This window comes from Geotrypetes seraphini, chromosome 6 (genome assembly GCF_902459505.1).
Source record: "Geotrypetes seraphini chromosome 6, aGeoSer1.1, whole genome shotgun sequence".
In the NCBI taxonomy this organism is placed as follows: Eukaryota; Metazoa; Chordata; class Amphibia; order Gymnophiona; family Dermophiidae; genus Geotrypetes; species Geotrypetes seraphini.
The window spans coordinates 8,366,024-8,388,945 of record NC_047089.1 but is presented as its reverse complement, the minus strand read 5'-3'; the positions used below and the strand labels follow the sequence as shown (position 1 = coordinate 8,388,945).

Here is a 22,922-nt window from a genome sequence, read left to right as displayed (position 1 = left end):
GGACTCTACTGGCAACCAATGAAGTGCCTCAGGGCACTTACGCATGAAACGATAAAGACGAGTGCCAATTAAGGGCTATTATTAGTACTTAATGCCAACTGGCGCCTAATTTGACAACATGCAAGTAACATTATCAGAACATTAAGTCCCGGATTTTCCTCGGGACGCCATCCGTTGGGTGGCAATAGGCAGCCTCCCGCTACCTAACTTAATTGTTTTAATTGGTACTAAACGACACGATAACTGACCACATCAATTAAAACCAATTATAAAGTAATTACAAAGAAAAGGTGCCTCCACGTGGCCTCTGGGACCGGCGTCTAGGTCCCTGGCGGCTAGCGTCGCCAAAGCCTGGAAATGGGCGTGGTTAAGGGCCACATCAGACTTCAGCGTCACTATGCGCCGCTGGCCGCGATTCTGACAGGACTCTAGGCGCCAGAAATATAGGCCTGTGAAACCCTGTCCTGCATTTCCGGGTGCCTAGGGTCTCGTCAAGCTGCGATTTTGGAAGCAGCACCTTTCGGGGATCGATACACGGCGGGCGCCCTTTTTGTAGGTGTCTGACGCGGCAGGCGCCGCTTACAGAATCAGCCCCCAAGAGCTCAAATTGGTGCACTAGTCGAAGATTTGGGTGCCCAACTTTATTCAATCTGGCGTACTGATGCCAAGTTGCGCTAATATTTTATCATGGAATCTTCGCACCCAGATCTGTTATAAAATTGATGCTCAGCGCACTGCGACAAGGCATCTATACTTGGTGCCCAATTACAGAATTACCCCCTATATGTCCCTGGTCACACAAACAGGAGACCGAGACGACGAAGTCTTGAGCGTGCGCAGCTCAGATTATACTTGAGGACGAGTCCAGGGAAAGCGGGTCTTCCTTACCGAAAGGCTCTGTTCAGGGTTCTCCCGCTGTCCTGCGGTTCAGGAATATCCAGGCTGAGAGCCTTGAGATCCAGCGTCATCACTTCTTCACGCTCCCTGAACGGGAAAAATTAGACAACCAAATAAGCCCCGTGGTTCTGCGTTAATCAAACAACCGAGTGTGTGTATCAAAAAGCTGCCTTCTGCCACCACTGACTGGTCCTTTAAAATGGGAACTTTGCCAAAATTTGACTTTTTCACTGCAGAGATATTAGCAAGCTGTAGGAGGCTTTGAGATTTTTTTTCCCCCTTGCCCCCAAGGAAACGTGTCATGGGTATTGCTAAATCTCCTTTTCCTGTGGCTTCCTTTCTATTTCATATGCAATAATTCAGGTACAGTTGAAAATACAATCTGCACGTGTTAATTTTCCTACCTCGACCCAAATGTGCTCCCGAGAACGGCCCCTCCTAAGCACAGCGAGACGTATACACGAGTAGAACCATATTGATTTTTCAGTACATGGCTTTCAAGAATATCCTTGCGACCCATTTCTAACCCAGAAAAGGTACAAAGTGACACGGGTTATCTTCCACTTTATTTATTGACTTAATTCGATTTATATCCCGTCCTCCCATGACCCAGGAAGCCTCGAACGGATCACATGGTAACATACATGACAGCAAAGACGACATATAACAATTAACAACAGGGAACAGAAGATTAAGGCCCTAGGGCACTGTGAGGTGTGTAGTTCAAGTGTTCTGGATTAGCGGACACTTAGAGCCTGAAGCATGCACAGAGAGGGAGTCAGTTGGACGGCTGAGGGGAGATAGGATTGAAGTCTACAAAATCCTGAGTGGAGTAGAACGGGTACGAGTGGATTGATTTTTTGCTCCATCAAAAATTACCAAGACTAGGGGACACTCGATGAAGTTACAGGGAAATACTTTTAAAACCAATAGGAGGAAATATTTTTTCACCCGAAGACTAGTTAAGCTCTGGAACGCGTTGCCAGAGGATGTGGTAAGAGCGGATAGCGTAGCTGGTTTTAAGAAAGGTTTGGACAAGTTCCTGGAGGAAAAGTCCATAGTCGGTTATTGAGAAAGACATTCCATGCTACCGATCCAGGGCAAGCAGTGGCTTCCCCCACTGCTTGCCCTGGATCGGTAGCATGGAATGTTGCAACTCTTTGGGATTCTAGAATCTTGTTACTCTCTAGGATTCCGGAATCTTGCTATTCTTTGGGGATTCTGCATGGAATGTTGCTACTCTTTGGGATTCTAGAATCTTGTTACTCTCTGGGATTCCGGAATCTTGCTATTCTTTGGGGATTCTGCATGGAATGTTGCTACTCTTTGGGATTCTAGAATCTTGTTACTCTCTGGGATTCCGGAATCTTGCTATTCTTTGGGGATTCTGCATGGAATGTTGCTACTCTTTGGGATTCTAGAATCTTGTTACTCTCTGGGATTCCGGAATCTTGCTATTCTTTGGGGATTCTGCATGGAATGTTGCTACTCTTTGGGATTCTAGAATCTTGTTACTCTCTGGGATTCCGGAATCTTGCTATTCTTTGGGGATTCTGCATGGAATGTTGCTACTCTTTGGGATTCTAGAATCTTGTTACTCTCTGGGATTCCGGAATCTTACTATTCTTTGAGATTCTGTATGGAATGTTGCTACTCTTTGGGATTCTAGAATCTTGTTACTCTCTGGGATTCCGGAATCTTGCTATTCTTTGGGGATTCTGTATGGAATGTTGCTACTCCTTGGGTTTTGGCCAGGTACTAGGGACCTGGATTGGCCACCGTGAGAACGGGCTATTGGGCTTGATGGACCATTGGTCTGACCCAGTAAGGCTCTTCTTATGTTCTTGATACAGTGGTTTGGGTATAACAGTCTGAATACTAGCTTGTCCTGAGGGGTCGGGTGAAGAGAAAGGGTTTTACTGCATCCCTAAAGCTCAAAAGTCCACGAAATGGATGAATCATAAGTCTCCATCATCTAAGAGCCAGAGAAACATGGCAAGATGCTGAAGCCAGTCTTAAGAACTAAAACTAAGTCTGCTGTACCCAGCACTTGACAGGTCACCCTAATTTTGACACATTGACAGTCAAGTGGTTCCCCCCCCCCTCTCCACAATCGCATTAATGCAGTTCTCTGACTTACATGTCAATGTTGACTGTCTTTTCAGTTGCCTTTTTTATTTCATTTGAGATCCTGATTTTTTTCACCCTAGAAACCAAGAGAAGAGAGTCAGCAGTGAGTGGAGGTCATTGAGGGTCTTCCCCGCCACCTCCCCTTCTTGACATCAGGGACATCAGTGAATGGCAGGACATGAATGTACACTGTTCAGAATAGGATGGTGCATAGAAACATGATGGCAGATAAAAGGCCAAATGGCCCAACCAGTCTGCCCGTCCGCAGGAACCATTATCTCTTCCTCTCTCTAAAAGATCCCACAAGCCTATCCCACACTTTCTTGGATTCAGACAGTCTCTGTCTCCACCACCTCTTCCGTGAGACTTTTCCACGCATCTACCACCCTTTCTGTAAAAAAGTATTTCCTCAGATTACTCCGGAGCCTATCATCCCTTAATTTCATCCTATGCCCTCTCATTCCAGAGCTTCCTTTCAAATGAAAGAGACTCGACTCATGCGCATTTATGCCTTGTAGGCATTTAAACGTCTCTTACCATATCTCCCCTCTCCCTATTGGCTAAGGTTCTTACCATTTGCATCGTCTCTTCCTATAGGCTAAGGCTCTGTGCACCTGCATTGTGAGGTCATAGAGCTGCCCATCCGCAGTAACCATGATCTCTTTCTCTGAGAGATCCCACGTGCCTATCCCAGGCCTTCTTGAATTCAGACCACCTCTTCCGGGAGACTGTTCCACGCATCTACTACCCTTTCCGTAAAAAAGTATTTCCTTAAATTACTCCGGAGCCTATCACCTCTTAACTTCATCCCCTGCCCTCTCATTCCAGAGCTTCCTTTCAAATGAAAGGGACTCGACTCATGCGCATTTACGCCACACAGGTATTTAACCGTCTTTTCTTCTTAACTTTCCTTTCAGGATTATCCCTCTGTTTTTCTCCAAATTCCCCAGCCCTCCTCCTGCCCAGTGCTGACCTCATGGACTGAATTATGTAGGTCCCTGAGCTAGTTAGCCAACAGCTTTAGTGGACACCAGAATCGTTCTCCCTCTCACAGGTCCAGAGCAGACCATGAGCTGGAAGTCCCTGGACCTCTTCAGCCCCCTTCAGACAACTGAACCCAAGGTTAGTGCATAGCCTTGGGGTTCTGCCTACACCTTAACATGCCTGTAGGCCCACTGACATTTGGAAATATTATACCCAGGTAACTAAGCAGCAATCGTGGAAAAACCGTAGTGGGGTGACACTGTGAGAACTGCCCCGCCCTTCCTCAAAAATAAACCCTGCATAAATTTTCAATAATGAAAGGCACAGGAATCAAGTCACTGTGAGTCGATATACAGCAAAGGAAAATTCACAGCCAATGAAGAAATAAAGCAGATTCTTTCTCTACTGCTATAAACCCCACAAATAAAACCACCTGCATTAAAAGGGGCAATTTTGATTATTCACACATGCACCCCCATGACGGCAACTGTGACATAGCAAACATGGGTTTATCTGCATAAACATGCCATTTTGAAAACTCACATGCACCGGGTACCGAAGGGGAAAAGGAGTGAGGTTGGGCCAGGGCATTCATTAATGCATATTTATTTCGCTAGTGAGCCTTAAAACCTATATTATGTGCTCTATTCAATTACCTTGCATCAGAATTCATGCAAATTAAAAAAAGTTCTAATGTGCATTCGAAAATGTTTACACTTCCCCCTCTGTATTGGCGAATTCCGTATCTACGGATTCGCTTATTCGCGGTTTTAAACCAAAAAATGCATTTTCATTTTTCAGGCTATTTTAAGCCCTGTAAGCCCCACCTGGTGGTCTAGCGGGATTTCGGGGCAGGAGCGATCTTCCCACGCTCCTGCCCCGTGCAGATCGCTCACAGGAAATGGCTCGAGAGACGACGGGAGCTCAAGGCAGCCATTTCCTGTGAGCGATCTGCACAGGGCAGGAGCGTGGGAAGATCGCTCCTGACTGAAAACCCGCTAGACCACCAGGTAAGGCTTAAGAGGGGGCTTTCAGGGCTTAAAATAGCCGGGGGAAGCGGGGGTTAGGGCAGCCCGAATATTATTTGAGGGTTTTTTTAATATTCGCGGGCCAGCTCTGCCCCTAACCCCCGCGAATACGGAGGGGGAAGTGTATTAACTCAAATGTGTGAAACATACCTTAAATCAATGCAAAAGTCTATAAAAGAAACCAAAAGATTTTTTACGTGCACATTCCTAAAATAAGCTCTTCTGAGCTGGGACTGTCATTTCTGTGCTTTGATGTACAGTGCTGCGTATGTCTAGCAGAGCGACAGAAATGATTATAAGAACATAAGCAATGCCTCCACTGGGTCAGACCTGAGGTCCATCACGCCCAGCAGTCCGCTCACTCGGCGGCCCATCATGTCCAAGACCTGTACAGTAATTCTCTATCTATCCCCTTTTCCTTCAGGAAATCATCTAATCCCTTCTTGAAACCCAACAGCGTAGTCGTAGTAGTAGCGGAGGGATCGTCATGGGATCGGAGGCTGCTTTTTTTAGGTGGCGGCCACCTGCGCTGGGCCGACCTTGAAGTGGTAGACGGCTACTAGCAAACTTGATCTTTATAAATTGGTTTTTATGGCACCATCAAAATTATCAGCCACAATTTAAGCCAATTAAAAAAATGAAGGGGTTCTTTTACTAAGGCACGCTATAGATCCATGGTGAGGCCCCACCTGGAATACTGTGTGCAATTCTGGAGGCCGCATTACCGTAAAGATGTGTTGAGACTTGAGTCGGTCCAGAGAATGGCCACCCGGATGGTCTCGGGACTCAAGGATCTCCCGTACGAGGAACGGCTGGATAAGTTGCAGCTTTACTCACTCGAGGAACGCAGAGAGAGGGGTGACATGATCGAGACATTCAAGTATATCTCACGGGCCGCATCGAGGTGGAAGAAGATATCTTCTTTTTCAAGGGTCCCGCGGCAAGAAGGGGGCATCTGTGGAAAATCAGGGGCGGGAAACTGCACGGGGACACTAGGAAGTTCTTCTTCACTGGAAGGGTGGTTGATCGCTGGAATAGACTTCCACTTCAGGTTATTGAGGCCAGCAGCGTGCCAGATTTTAAGGCCAAATGGGATAGACACGTGGGATCTATTCACAGAGAAAGGTAGGGGAGGGTCATTGGGGTGGGCAGACTAGATGGGCCGTGGCCCTTATCTGCCATCTGTTTCTATGTTTCTAGAATAGATGACATGAATGTTGCATACGGCAACAAGAGGGCATCCGTTGAAAATCAGGGGTGGGAAATTTCATGGCGACACCAGAAAATATTTCTTCACCGAAAGGGTGGTTGATCGCTGGAATAATCTTCCACAACAGGTAATTGAGGCCAGCAGCGTGCCAGATTTTAAGAAAAGATGGGATTGGCATGTGGGATCTCTTCATGGAGGTAGTTAGGGGGGGTGGGCCATTAGGGTGGGCAGACTGGATGGGCCGTGGCCCTTTTCTGCCATCATGTTCCATGTTTCTATTTGGCATGTGGGATCTCTTCATGGCGGTAGTTAGGGGGTGGGCCATTAGGGTGGGCAGACTGGATGGGCCGTGGCCCTTTTCTGCCGTCATCTTCTATGTTTCTATTTGGCATGTGGGATCTCTTCATGGAGGTAGTTAGGGGGTGGGCCATTAGGGTGGGCAGACTGGATGGGCCGTGGCCCTTATCTGCCGTCTGTTTCTATGTTTAGTGCGTCTCAGCGGGCGCTAAATGCTATCCACAGGAGATGATGGACGTGTTAGGCACCCAGATTCTAGGCGCCTGACCATAAGCGTCTTTTGCAGACTCAGGGCCCCAATTTCAAAACGAGATGGACGTCTCTCGTCACCGGACTGACCTGACTTCATTTTCGATCCTCCTATGCATTTTTGTTTGGGTTTAATTCTTTTACGACTTGGCCTTTATTTTATTAGTTCTTTCCGCCAGGGTTTATTTAATTTTGCTCTTTCCGCCTCTCTATTTTATTCCGTATTATACAGATGTTGTTATTTTCTAGACACTCTTAGGGCTCCTTTTACGAAGCCACGTTAGCGGTTTAACGCGAGTAATAGCGTGCGCCGATTTGCCGGCCGCGCTAGCCGCTACTGCCTCCTCTTGAGCAGGCGGTAGTTTTTCGGCTAGCGCGGGGCTTAGCCCGCGCTGAAAAGTTGCTTGCGATAAAGCCGCTAATGCGGCTTTGTAAAAAGAGCCCTTAGTATAATTGTGAGCCCGTCTGGGACAGAGAGGGTAGTTTAATGTGTCTATTATTTTTAATTCGTAAAGCCGCTCTGAACTCTTGCATTAAGCAGGATATCAAGTGTACAATAAACAAGTTCAAAGAAGAGCGACCAAGATGGTAAAGGGGATGAGACTCCTCTCATACGAGGAAAGACTAAAACGGTCGGGCCTCTTCAGCGTGGAAGAAACGGCTGAGGGGAGATAGGATTGAAGTGGAGCAGAACGGGTTCAAGTGGATCGACACTCGATGAAGTTACAGGGAAATACTTTTAAAACCAATAGGAGGAAATCTTTTTCACTCAGAGAATAGTTAAGCTCTGGAAACGTTGGTAAGAGCGGAGAGCGGAGCTGGTTTTAAGAAAGGTTTGGACAAGTTCCTGGAGGAAAAGTCCATAGTCTGTTATTGAGAAAGACTCGGGGGAAGCCACTGCTTGTCTTGGTAGAATGGAATGTTGCTACTCTTTGGGATGCTAGAATCTTGTTGCTTTTTTGGGATTCCGGAATGTTGCTACTCTTTGAGATCCTGTATGGAATGTTGCTACTCTTTGGGATTCCAGAATCTTATTGCTCTTTGGGATTCTGGAATGTTGCTACTCTTTGAGATCCTGTATGGAATGTTGCTACTCTTTGGGATGCTAGAATCTTATTGCTCTTTGGGATTCTGGAATGTTGCTACTCTTTAAGATCCTGTATGGAATGTTGCTACTCTTTGGGATTCCAGAATCTTATTGCTCTTTGGGATTCTGTATGGAATGTTGCTACTCTTTGGGATTCCAGAATCTTATTGCTCTTTGGGATTCCGGAATGTTGCTACTCTTTGAGATTCTGTATGGAATGTTGCTACTCTTTGGGATTCTAGAATCTTGTATTCTTTAGGATTCTGAGTGGAATGTTGCTCTCGTTGGCGTTCCGGAATCTTGCTATTCTTTGACATGCTGGAATGTTGCTACTCTTTGGGTTTTGGCCAGGTACTAGGGACCTGGATTGGTCACCATGAGAACAGGCTACTGGGCTTGATGGACCATTGGTCTGACCCAGTACGGCTATTGTTATGTTCTAATAAAGTTTAAATATACTGATAGCTTTGCTTAGAAATATGCTAAGTGTACAGGGCATTGTACACACTTTTGCACATTCCCTTCTTGTTCCTCTCAATAGGATTCACACACATCCCTCCAATTCCTCTCTCTCTCTGGCGCACTCACTCACCTCTCATTCTTTCTGTTGCGGTTAACGGCCTCCTGCACCTTCTTCTTCACCATTTCCTGGAGAATCTCCTCGCCTTTGTGCACTGCGACGCGCAGCTTCTCCTCCTTCTGGTGTTTCCATTTCAGCACCTGGTCATACTCCACTTTCAGCTCCACGTTCTCGGTCTCCTGAAGGTCCACTAGGTCCCGCAGACATTTCCGTGATGCTTCAAGATGTTGGACCTCCTCATCCAAGTCAGACACCCTGAGGCAGACATAAGAATTCGCCAGTTCTTCATGCTTTTCTCTAACACATCAATAACCATGACTGGCTCTTCTCAAACTACCTTACGTACTCGAATATAAGCCCATCTGTATATAAACCAAGATAGTGCTTAAAGCAAAACCAGCTAACATTTTTGGCAGCACTAAACTGATTAAGTACTGATTAGTCCCTATTTAACTAGCTAGGAGCCGTTTCTGGCTAGTTAATTCTCTTTGACTATCAACCCACTAGTTTTTGAGAACACATTTAATCTCTGATAGAGCTTGAACAGAACTAAAGAATAGAGACAACATGTATTAAAATTTAGTTGTCCCTATTGTTTAGGCCAGTGTTTTTCAACCTTTTTACACCTATGGACCGGCAGAAATAAAATAATTATTCTGTGGACCAGCATCGGTCCGTGTACAGGCGGTTGAAGAACACGGGGCTAAATCGTGGGCCAGACCCCGCCCATCTCTACCCAATCTCCACCCCAGACCCCGCCCCCATAATAGTACTAATTGCACCTTGCACGTCCCGTGCCTCATCTGGAAGCCTTCCCTCTGACGTTGCAACGTCAGAGAGAAGGCTTCCGGTTCAGGCGCAGGATGCCCGTAGGAACCGCTGCCCGTGGCTTTGTGCACTGAATCAGTTAGGAAGAGGGAGCTGGCTCGAAGATAACGCCGCATCGATCGCACCGTGGACCAGCGGTTGAAGAACACTGGTTTAGGCCACTTGAGCTGTTTGGTCTGTATTCCTTGAAAATATGGGAAATTTGACCATTGAAACACGAAGTTTTTTTTTTTTTTTTTTTTTGTAAAACAGGAAAAGAATAAAATCGAACCAAATTTAGAAAAAAGGGTCAAAAAAGCGCGAGCGGGAAGGCAAAAATAGAGTTTTCAACAGCCGTTGAAAGCACATGCGTCTTCTTCGCTCCGCGGAAACGAAGAAACTGGGGACCACGCACTCCTCCGTCGGGCGGGAAGGCACTCGCACATGCGCGGTGCGGCCAACTAGAACTTTCTAGTAAAAAATGTCCGTACCGGAGCTCCGTCGGTGACGTCACCCATACGTTAAGAATATGCTGCCTGCTTGTCCTGGGATAAAACCATTTACAAATAAATATATGAATTTTTACCGTAGGAGGGGTTCGCGGTTCTTGTGTGGACTGCACAAATGTTGATGCTCCACGGTTGCCTAAGCGAAGGAAGAGTGCTGTAGAAATGGCTCCAGCTCTGCCAGAGCTTCGGGGCCTGCATGTGATGTCGCTGAGTAAGGCTCCTGCGGAACTCTTCCCGGGTCCCCTGCGCTGTGAGGCGGCCGTGGAACGTCAGCACTCATGTGATCTGCACGAGAACTGCGATCATCGCACGCTCTAGGCTCTCCATGCCACAGACCCCTTCCCAAGGTGCAAAGTCATATATTTAACCTATGATTACATTGGTGCTACAGCTCGTTACCTGTGGATTAAGTTGAACCATGTTTTTCAGATGATTTTTCTAGCACAAGCAGAGTATATACAGTTATTGTAGCAGGTTTCCGGGTCTCGCCACGTCTGTGTCGAAAGAACCGACGTTTCAGCCATCATGCTGTGGCTTTCTTCAGGGTATGCTGTGAGGCCTGCAATGTGTCTTTACATATAGTGGGTTCACAGACCTGATTGAGAACAGGGCACTCCCAGCCCCCTTTCTGACAATCATCCTGGATTTCCAATGAACTTTCCTGCCAAAATTCAAATTCATGACCAAAAGACTTCCCTGTTCTCAATCAGGTCAGCCCAAGAAACTTTCCTGCCCCAAAATTCAAATTTCTTGACCCACAGACTGCCCTGTTCTCAATCAGGTCAGCCCAAGAAACTTTCCTGCCCCAAAATTCAAATTTCTTGACCCACAGACTTCCCTGTTCTCAATCAGGTCAGCCCAAGAAACTTTCCTGCCCCAAAATTCAAATTTCTTGACCCACAGACTGCCCTGTTCTCAATCAGGTCAGCCCAAGAAACTTTCCTGCCCCAAAATTCAAATTTCTTGACCCACAGACTTCCCTGTTCTCGATCAGGTTAGCCTAAGAAACTTTTCTGCCAAAACTCAAATTCATGACCAAAAGACTTCCCTGTTCTCAATCAGGTCAGCCCAAGAAACTTTCCTGCCCCAAAATTCAAATTTCTTGACCCACAGACTTCCCTGTTCTCAATCAGGTTAGCCTAAGAAACTTTTCTGCCAAAACTCAAATTCATGACCAAAAGACTTCCCTGTTCTCAATCAGGTCAGCCCAAGAAACTTTCCTGCCCCAAAATTCAAATTTCTTGACCCACAGACTGCCCTGTTCTCAATCAGGTCAGCCCAAGAAACTTTCCTGCCCCAAAATTCAAATTTCTTGACCCACAGACTTCCCTGTTCTCGATCAGGTTAGCCTAAGAAACTTTTCTGCCAAAACTCAAATTCATGACCAAAAGACTTCCCTGTTCTCAATCAGGTCAGCCCAAGAAACTTTCCTGCCCCAAAATTCAAATTTCTTGACCCACAGACTGCCCTGTTCTCAATCAGGTCAGCCCAAGAAACTTTCCTGCCCGAAAATTCAAATTTCTTGACCCACAGACTGCCTTGTTCTCAATCAGGTCCGTGAACCCACTATTATATAAAGACACAGTGCAGATCTTACAGCATACCCTGAAGAAAGCCACAACATGATGGCTTAAATGTCAGTTCTTTCGACACAGACGCGGCAAGACCCGGAAACCTGCTACAATCATGAAGCCAGCCGCAGAAGCCTAAGAGAGTATATACAATATTCTATTCAGTATTTGTAGATAAGGGGAGGGGTCATCAGAGTGGGATCTCCAAGAGGACAGTAAGGGGGAGGGTCAATTGAGTGGGCAGACTTGATGGGCTGTGGCCCTTTTCTGCCGTCATTTTCTATGTTTCTTTGCTTTTGATTTCACCATTTTTGTTAATGGCTTCGATGTTAATTTGAAATGCCTTATGTCAAGTCTTATTAAACATGAACATGTGAAGTCAGAAAGGTGTATGGATATACTCTCTGCTAGGGTAACCGAGCGGATAAGCCAAGTCCAGATAGAAAAATGTTCATGTTTTTTTTTAAAAAAAACAGGCGTCCAAAAGACAGCATTAAATCGGCACTTGGATGTGTCACTAGTCAAAACGTCCCAAGTAGGCATTTTTGAAACTGATTTTCTTGACGTCTTTCTAGCTGTTTTATCTCCAGTGCATTTAAATCTTACGGGGGCATGTCAAAGGCATGTTTTGGGTGGCATCAGGGCAGACTTTATAGCGATAGTCAAACATCCAGGGCACAATCTAGCCATTTTGGGCTACAGTTGCTTCTAAAATGAATAAGGGCCAAAAAGGGACCCCAACTGACCGAATGACCGCTGGAGGAATGAAAATATAGCCCCCACACATTCCCCCAGTGGTTCCACCCCCAAAATATCTGCAAGAAACAGTACATATCTGTCTCTTTGACAGCTGCAGATGCTATATGGCCAGTCCCTAGTAAAGCTGCAAGCTGGTCTCTGGAGTAGCCAGGTGGGCAGTGCCCATATGCCACCCTAACTAGCAGACTTGTGTTGGAAAGTGTGATCCCACCAAAAACCTACTGTAATGCTATATTGGTGACACCCGCAGGCATAAGGGCTTTTGGGGTTATAGACAGGTGGGTACAGTAGGTTTTGGGGGAGTTTTGGAGGGGGTTATGATGAGATGCGTACCTGGCACCCTTAATGTGAAATTCACGGCAGTTCTCCCTAGGGTGCCCCTCTCTTCTGCTGGCATGTCTGTGTGGCCAGTCCATTAAGAATGCTGGCCCCAATTACAGTACATGCAAATGGCTCATTTTGGATGTTTTTAATTTGGGTCATAGTCATTCGCGCGCGGGATTTCGGCATGCTGACACTGCAGCGTAGACAAATCGGCGGCGCCTAAAAAGTTACTTTTATAGAGCTCCGACGTGGGGTGTGAGTGAGGAACCCACCAAGTTTACTTCATACTAGAGAATGACACAGTGACAAAATTCATCACCGTTCCCGTCCCCGCGGATAACCGCGGGAAACCATCTTCATATCATTCTTCAAGGAGAGAGGAAAGAAAGCAATGTTACTTACCGTAACAGTTGTTATCCAGGGACAGCAGGCAGCTATTCTCACTAGTGGGTGATGTCATCTGACAGAGCCCCGATACGGACGTCTCACAAGCATGTCTTGCTTGAAGAAACTCAGAAGTTTCGAGATGCCCGTACCGCGCATGCGCCAGTGCCTTCCCGCCCGATGGTCCGGGCGTGTCTCCTCAGTTCAGGTAGCTAGCAGAGAAGCCAATCCAGGGGAGGTGGGTGGGACGTGAGAATAACTGCCTGCTGTCCCTGGATAACAACTGTTACGGTAAGTAACATTGCTTTATCCCAGGACAAGCAGGCAGGTATTCTCACTAGTGGGTGACCTCCAAGCTAACCTCAATGGGATGGTGGGAGAGTTGGCAACTTAGGAGAATAAATTTTGTAACACTGTTTGGCCAAACTGTCCATCCCTTCTGGAGAAAGTATCCAGACAATAATGAGAGGTGAATGTATGAACCGAGGACCAAGTGGCAGCCTTACAAATGTCCTCAATCGGTGTCGATCTGAGGAAGGCTACAGAGGCTGCCATTGCTCTGACCCTATGGGCTGTGATCCTACAGGGAAGGGTAATCCAGCCTGGGCATAGCAGAAAGAGATACAAGCTGCCATCCAGTTGGAGATGGTGCGCTTCGATACAGGTCGTCCCAACTTGTTTGGATCAAAGGAGACGAAAAGTTGAGGAGCAGTTCTGTGTGGTTTGGTGCGATCCAAGTAGAAAGCTAAAGCACGTTTACAGTCCAGAGTGTGTAGAGCTGATTCTCCAGGATGAGAATGAGGCTTTGGAAAAAACACTGGAAGTACAATGGATTGGTTGAGATGAAATTCAGAGACCACTTTAGGTAGGAATTTTGGATGAGTGCGGAGGACCACCTTGTCATGATGGAATACTGTGAAAGGTGGGTCCGCCACCAAGGCCTGAAGCTCACTGACCCTGCGAGCAGATGTGAGGGCCACCAGAAAAACCACTTTCCAAGTGAGAAACTTTAGTGGAGCCTTTCTCAGAGGCTCAAAAGGAGGTTTCATAAGCTGAGAAAGGACAACATTGAGATCCCAAACCACTGGAGGCGGTTTGAGAGGAGGATTGACATGAAAAAGTCCTTTCATAAATCTGGAAACCACAGGATGAGCAGAGAGAGGTTTCCCTTGCAGAGGCTGATGGAAAGCCGCAATAGCGCTCAGGTGGACTCGAATAGAGGTCGACTTGAGACCAGACTGAGACAAGTGTAGAAGATAGTCCAACACAGAGGATAGGGAGGCTCGCTGAGGCTCCTTAGAATTGGAAATACACCATGAAGAAAATCTAGTCCATTTTTGGGAGTAGCATTGACGAGTAGCAGGCTTCCGGGAAGCCTCCAAGACATCCCTCACTGCCTGGGAAAACTGGTGAGGAGTTACGTTGAGAGGAACCAAGCTGTCAGGTGGAGAGACTGCAGGTTGGGATGAAGTAGCGATCCCTGATGCTGAGTAAGCAGTGAAGGAAACACCGGAAGGAGAAATGGCTCCCTGCTGCTGAGTTGAAGTAGAAGGGAGAACCAAGGTTGACGGGGCCACCGAGGAGCAATCAGAATCATGGTGGCGCGGTCAGACCTCAGCTTGACCAGAGTCTTTTGTATGAGAGGAAATGGAGGAAACGCATACAGAAAGCGATTCCCCCAATCCAGCAGAAAAGCATCTGCCTCGAGGCGATGAGGAGTGTAGATCCTGGAGCAAAATTGAGGCAGCTTGAAATTGTGGGGAGCCGCAAAGAGGTCTATCTGAGGCGTCCCCCACTGAGCAAAGATCTGATGAAGGGGTGTGGAATGGAGCGTCCATTCGTGAGGCTGGAGTAGACGACTCAAGTTGTCCGCCAAGACATTGTCCTTCCCCTGAATGTAGACAGCTTTGAGGAAGGCGTTGTGGCGAACCGCCCAATCCCAGACTCTGAGAGCTTCCTGGCAGAGGGAGGCCGAGCCCGTGCCCCCCTGCTTGTTGACATAATACATGGCCACCTGGTTGTCTGTGCGAATCGGGACCACCATGTCGTGAAGCAGATGTTGAAATGCCTGAAGAGCATTGAAGATGGCTCTGAGCTCCAGAAGATTGATTTGATGGAGTCGGTCCGCACTGGTCCAGAATCCCTGAGTGCGAAGCCCATCCAGATGCGCTCCCCAGGCATAGGTCGAGGAATCGGTTGTGAGGACCTTCTGGTGGGGAGGAGAGTGAAACAGCAAACCTCTGGATAGATTCGAAGAGGTCATCCACCAAAGTAGAGATTGCCGAAGAGCAGGAGTGACGATGATGTGTCGAGTCAACGGATCCGACACCTGAGTTCACTGAGATGCCAGGGTCCACTGAGGAATTCTGAGATGGAGTCTGGCTAACGGCGTCACATGAACTGTAGAGGCCATGTGGCCCAGGAGGACCATCATGTGTCTCGCTGAGATGGACTGGCGAGAAGACACAGACTGGCAGAGATGAAGAAGAGCATCCATGCGCTGAGGAGGAAGGAATGCTCTGAGACGTATGGTATCCAGGACCGCCCCGATGAAGGGGAGCGACTGTGTAGGCTGTAGATGAGATTTGGGAAAGTTGATCTCGAATCCCAAACTCTGCAGGAACAGAATCGTGGACAGGGTCGCCAAGATGACCCCCGATGCCGAGGGATTCTTGATGAGCCAGTCGTCGAGGTAGGGAAATACCTGAAGACCCTGGTTCCGGAGTGCAGCGGCCACCACTACCAGACACTTCGTGAAGACTCTGGGAGACAAAGACAGACCGAATGGAAGCACTCGATACTGCAGATGCAGATGTCCCACCCGAAATCTGAGGAATTTGCGAGAGGCCGGATGAATGGGAATGTGAGTGTAGGCCTCCTTGAGATCCAGAGAGCATAACCAGTCGTTCTGCTCGAGGAGGGGGTAGAGAGAAGCAAGTGTCAGCATGCGAAACCTCTCTTTGACTAGGAATTTGTTGAGGACCCTGAGGTCCAAAATGGGTCGCAGGTCGCCCGTCTTCTTCGGAACAAGGAAGTACAGGGCGTAAAACCCCTGGTTGTGTTGGTCCACAGGGACCGGCTCGACGGCCCGGAGCCGGAGCAAAGCCTGGGCTTCCTGAAGAAGAAGGGCGGTCTGTGTCAAGTTGGAAGGATACTCTCTTGGAGGGTGGTCCGGAGGGACCCGATGGAATTGAAGAGAGTATCCTTTCCTGATGATAGTAAGGACCCAGAGGTCGGTGGTTACGGCCTCCCAGCGATGATAAAAATGATGGAGGCGCCCTCCGATGGGAAAAACAGGGGGAGGCAGAACGAGACTGGTTATGCCCTCGACGAGACAGTCAAAAAGGCTGAGGAGCCTTAGGGACAGCAGACGGCTGAGACTTTTGCTGAGCCTTCTGAGGAGGCTGCCGCTTCGCAGGTTGCCCTGCAGGAGGAGCTTGCCTCGGCTGATAACGCCACTGATAGATCAATGGCGGTCGAGAGGGTCGAGACTGCTGAGGCTTAGGCTTCGGCCTAAGAATGGACTGGAAGGACTTTTCATGATCAGACAATTTCTTCGTGACTGTCTCGATGGATTCATCAAAAAGATCCGCCCCAGCACACAGGACGTTTGCCAGGCGGTCCTGAAGATTCGGGTCCATGTCAATGGTCCGCAACCAGGCCAAACGGCGCATCGCCACAGAGCAGGCTGCTGCTCGGGCCGAGAGCTCGAAAGCATCATAGGCAGATTGCATCAACTGAAGACGAAGCTGGGACAGCGAAGCAACCACCTCCTCAAACTCAAACCGAGCCTGCGACTCGATGTAGGGCGTGAATTTCCGAAGCACAGGCAGAAAAAATTCCAAGTAGGTGGCAAAGTGGAAATTATAATTCAGGACTCGGGACGCCATCATAGAATTCTGATAGATGCGTTGTCCAAACTTATCCATGGTCCTGCCCTCGCGGCCCGGAGGCACCGAAGCATACACCTGGCCAGGATGAGACCGCTTGAGCGAGGATTCGACCAGGAGGGACTGATGAGAAAGCTGAGGTCCCTCGAAGCCCTTATGATGCACCGTGCGGTACCGAGCATCCAATTTTCCAGGGACCGCAGGGATAGAGTAAGGAGACTCAAAGCACCTCATGAAGGTCTGGTCGAGGAGCTTGTGCAGAGGCAGGCGTAAGGACTCGGCCGGAGGACGAGGCAAGTGCATGGTATCGAGATACTACTTGGAGTATCGAGACCCAGCATCGAGGGTAATGTCCATGTCACCCGCCATCTGCCTGAGAAACGAGGAAAAGGACAGTTGGTCCGCCAGCGCCGGTCTTCGAGAAGGACTAGAAGAAGTCGAGGCTTCGGGCTCCACAGAAGCCTGTGAGCAACAGGGCGAGTAAAACACCTCGGGGTCCTCGAACTCCAGGCCCAGAGGAGGAGACCCAGCCGAAGCAGAATACCCCATCCGAGGCAATTTCTTCTGAGGCGAGACGGTCGAGTGCCGAGAGGAATGCCTCGAAGAGTGTCTGGATCGATGCCCCTCTCGATGCCTGGAAGGGGATCGAGCCCTTCTGTGAGAATACTGGTCCCCAGAAGCCTCCAAGGAGCAGATAGGACTCGAGGCCGTCGATCGGAGAGGCGGAAGAGTCGGTGCCTCCCCAGAAGCCGCCCAGGCTTGATAGGGGGTTCGGAAGAACTCGTCCTGCTTCCTGCTATGCCCAGGACTGGGAGGCCTCAAAGGTGGACGCCACACTGTGTCATGGGGCGGGGTAATAGGTTCCAAGGGAGGCAAGTCGCCAAGGGAAGCTTTCCTCGAGGGAATAGGCTCCAAGGGAGGCATATCACTAAGGGAGGCCTTTCTCGAGGGAATCGGTTCCAAGGGAGGCATGGCACTACCCGAGGACCGCCTCGAGGAACCGGACACCGCCTGCCGCTCCTCCACGCCGAGTAACGAGGTCGAGCGGCGCGGTGAAGGAGGAGGGGGCGGCCCGCCCCTCGGAGCCGGAACTGGGAGGTCACCCTAGATCGAGGCAATCAGCCGGGGTCCCATGGTGGTCATGAGTTCCACAAACTGAGCCTCCAGAATGGACCGCAACGAAGCCGATATGGAGGGATCCGCACCAAAAGGGGGCCCTTCCGCACGGTCTCCGCGCTCTTTCGGTGCCGTGTGCTTCTGCTTGCCAGCCTTCGGCACTTTAAGCACCATCGGTGGAACTGTAGGGGTCGATACCTGTTCCGAGGAGACGGAGGAAGGCACCGGCGCCGAGGTCGAGGCCGAAACCGGCGTGAACGAGGCCGGTTTCAGAAGGCCCGAAGCAGCCGGGGAGGCAGAGGGCTTCGCCGACGGAGTCGAAACACCAGTTGATGTCGAAGCTGAAGGATCCAACGAAGCTTCCATCTTGAACATGGACTCCCACAGCAGACAGCGGCGCTTAAACGCTCGCGCCGTCAGAGTGGAGCAAGGCCGGCACGATTTCGGAAAGTGATCCAGACCCAGACACTGTAGGCAGCGTCGATGCGGGTCCGTGAGCAAAATCGCGCGCTGGCACTTGCTGCACTTTTTAAAACCGGTGATCGGCCGGGACATAGGCCGGAAAAGCTCCGCCGCAAGGTCGAAGGCACGGGGCCCCAGCCACGCGGCCGACCCGGTGTCGGAAGAAAAAAATTTTTTTTTTTTTTTTTTTTGAAAAAAGAAATCAAAGAAAGAAATAAATGCATGGGAAAGCCAAAAGAACCCAACCCGCGGCAATACAGAAGGCAAAAAACAGATTCAATGGGTGCAGAATTGAAGTAAACTTCTCAGCTCCGCGGAAGAAAAAGAACTAGACAACTAGCAAATAACGTCAGAAGAGCGATAGAACAAGCTTTAAACTAAGTAGAAGGGGAAAGCCGAGAGTCGACCTGGTATCGACGGTTCGGGAAACAGTATCCAGTGAAGGTACTGAGGGGGAAGATTGCGGGGAAGACACAAGTGGCAAGCAACTGCCTATGAACATTTAAGGGAGTCAGACGAAGCGAGAGGGGGACAGGATGAACATACTACAAGGGGAAGTCAAAATGGGACTGGATAATGAGAAGGAACAAGAGGAGGACAATAGGAACACGACAAAAGGGGAAGGCAATAGGAATCTACCACAAAGAGAAGACAAAAGAGACAATACTCAGGAGTTGACAGGTCAGGAAGGGGACAGAATGAAGAATGGAATGCAAGGGAAAATGCCAGGACTTGAACTGCATGTATACTAATGCAAGGAGCCTGAAGAACAAAATGGGGGAACTAGAAGTCATGGCCAATAAGGAGAGACTAGACATCATAGGGATCACTGAAACTTGGTGGAACGAGGAAAACAAATGGGACATAGTACTGCCAGGATACAAACTCTACCGAAAAGACAGGACTTACCAGAAAGGAGGAGGAATAGCACTATACATAAGGGACACCATTCACTCATCCACTCTGGACACAGCAGCGACAAATGCCCAACTGGAGTCATTGTGGGTCAAAGTACCAGGAAGCAACGGATCCGAGATAAAGATGGGACTGTTCTACCGTCCACCTGGGCAAACCAAAGCCGAGGATACAGAAATGGTAGCCGAGCTGAGAAGGGAATGCAAAAACCCAAACACCATAGTTATGGGAGATTTCAACTACCCTGGGATAGACTGGTGTCTTGGAAATTCAAAATGTGCAAGGGAAACGGAGTTCCTGGAAGCTGTTCAGGACAGCTTCATGGAACAACTTGTCGAGGCACCAACGAAAGGATCAGCGATTCTGGATCTGATCCTCAATGGGCTGAAAGGACCCGCAAAGGGAGTGGAGGTCGTGGGACCAATAGGAACCAGTGACCACAACATGATTCAGTTCAAAGTGCAAATAGGATTACCTAAGGGAAAGAGAACCAAGGCAACAACGTTTAACTTCAAGAAAGGGAACTATGATGCCATGAGACAAATGGTGAGATAGAAGCTCAGAAACAGCTCCAAGGAAACGCGGACTGTGGAGCAAGCCTGGTCCCTATTCAAGGACACAGTAAACAAGGAGCAAAACCTATATATACCAAGATTTAGGAAAGGATCCAAAAAGAATCAGACGAAGGACCCTGCATGGATAACCAGTGAAGTAAAGAAAGTGATAGGAGACAAGAAAAAAATCATTTCGGAAGTGGAAAAAAGACAAAACCGAAGGAAATTGGAGAGAGCACAGGCAGTATCAAAAACAATGTCACCGAGTAGTCAGGAAAGCCAAGAAAGAGTATGAGGAGAGACTGGCCAACGAAGCAAGAAATTTCAAACCATTTTTCCGATATGTGAAAGGGAAACAGCCAGCGAGGGAGGAGGTGGGGCCCCTGGACGAGGGTGACCGGAAGGGAGTGGTGAAAGAGGAAAAAGAGGTGGCCAGTAGGCTAAACGAGTTCTTCTCGTCGGTCTTTACAATAGAAGACACATCCAGTGTGCCAGAACCAGAAAAAATCTTCAGGGGAGATCAAGAGTGGAAATTATCATGCATGGAGGTAAGCCTCGAAGACGTTCTCAGGCAGATAGATAGATTAAAAACTGACAAAGCTCCGGGCCCAGACGGGATCCACCCGAGAATACTGAAAGAGCTCAGAGATGAAACAGCAGAGCTACTGCGGCATATTTGCAACCTGTCCTTGAGAACAGGGGTAATCCCGGAGGACTGGAAGATAGCGAATGTTACACCGATCTTCAAGAAAGGATCGAGAGGTGACCCGGGAAACTACAGACCGGTGAGCTTAACCTCTGTTCCGGGGAAGATGGCCGAATCACTGATCAGGGAAGGTATCAATGAGCATATAGAAAAAAATAATCTGATGAGATCAAGCCAGCATGGTTTCTGTAAAGGTCGATCATGCCAGACGAATCTACTGCATTTCTTTGAGGGGATAAGTAAACAATTGGACCAAGGTGACCCCGTAGACATCGTATATCTAGATTTCCAAAAAGCCTTCGACAAGGTGCCCCATGAACGCCTACTGAAGAAACTGTGGAGTCACGGGGTGGAAGGGGACGTGCACAGATGGATCAAAAATTGGCTGGCGGACAGGAAGCAGAGGGTAGGAGTAAAGGGGCACTACTCTGACTGGATAGGGGTCACAAGTGGTGTTCCGCAGGGGTCAGTGCTGGGACCACTGTTGTTCAATATATTTATTAATGATCTAGAAACGGGGACAAAGTGCGAAGTTATCAAGTTTACGGATGACACAAAACTCTCCAGAATGGTCAGAACTGTTGAGGAATGCAAAGACCTGCAGAGCGACCTGAACAAACTGAGTGAGTGGGCAAAAAAATGGCAGATGAGCTTCAATGTGGAGAAATGTAAGGTCTTGCACATAGGGAAGGGGAACTCCAGGTACAGCTATACGATGGGAGGGAGGGTACTCGGGGAAGGCAGCCAAGAAAAAGATCTGGGGGTATTGGTGGATAACACAATGAAGCCGGAGGCGCAATGTGCAACGGCCTCAAAAAAAGCGAGCAGAATGCTGGGCATTATCAAAAAGGGTATCACTACCAGAACGAAGGAAGTTATCCTGCCACTATATTGAGCAATGGTGCGCCCACATCTGGAATACTGCGTCCAATACTGGTCACCATACCTCAAGAAGGACATGGCAATACTCGAGAGTGTCCAGAGGAGAGCAACGAGGATGATAAAATGTATGGAGAACCTCTCATATGCCGAACGGTTAGACAGGCTGGGGCTCTTTACCCTGGAAAAGCAGAGACTGAGAGGGGACATGATACAGACTTATAAAATCATGAAAGGCATAGAGAAGGTGGAGAGGGACAGATTCTTTAAACTAGCAGGGGCAACTAAAACAAGAGGTCACTCAGAAAAACTGAGATGAGACAGATTGAAAACGAATGCAAGAAAGTTCTTCTTCACTCAACGGGTGGTAGACACCTGGAACGCGCTTCCCAGAGAGGTGATAAGCCAGAGTACAATTCTGGGGTTCAAAAAGGGACTGGATGACTTCCTGGAAGCGAAGGGAATAACGGGGTACAGATAGAGGTTTACCTCACAGGACACTGAGCAAATAGGGTATGGACTTTTTAGGTTAGGTAGGGAACATTTTCAGGTCATGGACCTGGAGGGCCACCGCAGGAGCGGACTGCCGGGCGCGATGGACCCCTGGTCTGACCTGGCAGAGGCAATGCTTATGTTCTTATGTTCTAACTGAGGAGACACGCCCGGACCATCGGGCGGGAAGGCACTGGCGCATGCGCGGTGCGGGCATCTCGAAACTTCTGAGTTTCTTCAAGCAAGACATGCTTGCGAGACATCCGTATCGGGGCTTTGTCGGATGACATCACCCACTAGTGAGAATAGCTGCCTGCTGTCCTGGGATAATCAGAGTGTAATTGGGCACAACCACTGACCCGCAAGCTTTGTTTTGAAGAATGCTGGTGTAGAAGGACTGAGGTTGAAACAGACACTACAGAATGACAGTCTCTGGTATCCAGAGCAGATATTGTGATGTCATAATGCCTCATTCCACCAGTGCCTAAGAGCCAATCACATCAGTGATGTCACAATGGCGTCATTATCCTTGGCTCACATAAGAATCAGAGTATGAATGGCCACAACCACTGACCCGCAAGCTTTGCTTTGAAGAATGCTGGTGTAGAAGGACTGAGGTTGAAACAGACACTACAGAATGACAGTCTCTGGTATCCAGAGCAGATATTGTGATGTCATAATGCCTCATTCCACCAGTGCCTAAGAGCCAATCACATCGGTGATGTCACAATGGCTTCATTATCCTTGGCTCACATAAGAATCAGAGTATGAATGGCCACAGCCACTGACCCGCAAGCTTTGCTTTGAAGAATGCTGGTGTAGAAGGACTGAGGTTGAAACAGACACTACAGAATGACAGTCTCTGGTATCCAGAGCAGATATTGTGATGTCATAATGCCTCATTCCACCAGTGTCTAAGAGCCAATCACATCAGTGATGTCACAATGGCTTCATTATCCTTGGCTCCCATAAGAATCAGAGTATGAATGGCCACAACCACTGACCCGCAAGCTTTGCTTTGAAGAATGCTGGTGTAGAAGGACTGAGGTTGAAACAGACACTACAGAATGACAGTCTCTGGTATCCAGAGCA

General features: G+C 48.5%; 1 protein-coding gene across 2 annotated transcripts in view; it reads right to left on the bottom strand.

Annotated features, from left to right (window-relative positions):
• The window catches only part of ATG16L2 (autophagy related 16 like 2), a 91,502-nt gene that overhangs the window by 47,835 nt on the left and 20,745 nt on the right, over window positions 1-22,922 (bottom strand). For both annotated transcript variants that reach the window (XM_033947458.1, XM_033947459.1), the window contains exons 5-7: window positions 8,475-8,717; window positions 3,038-3,103; window positions 889-984 (exon numbers count right to left, since the gene is read on the bottom strand). In XM_033947458.1, the coding sequence (XP_033803349.1) occupies window positions 889-984; window positions 3,038-3,103; window positions 8,475-8,717 (405 nt within the window). The remainder of the gene's footprint in view (window positions 1-888; window positions 985-3,037; window positions 3,104-8,474; window positions 8,718-22,922) is intronic.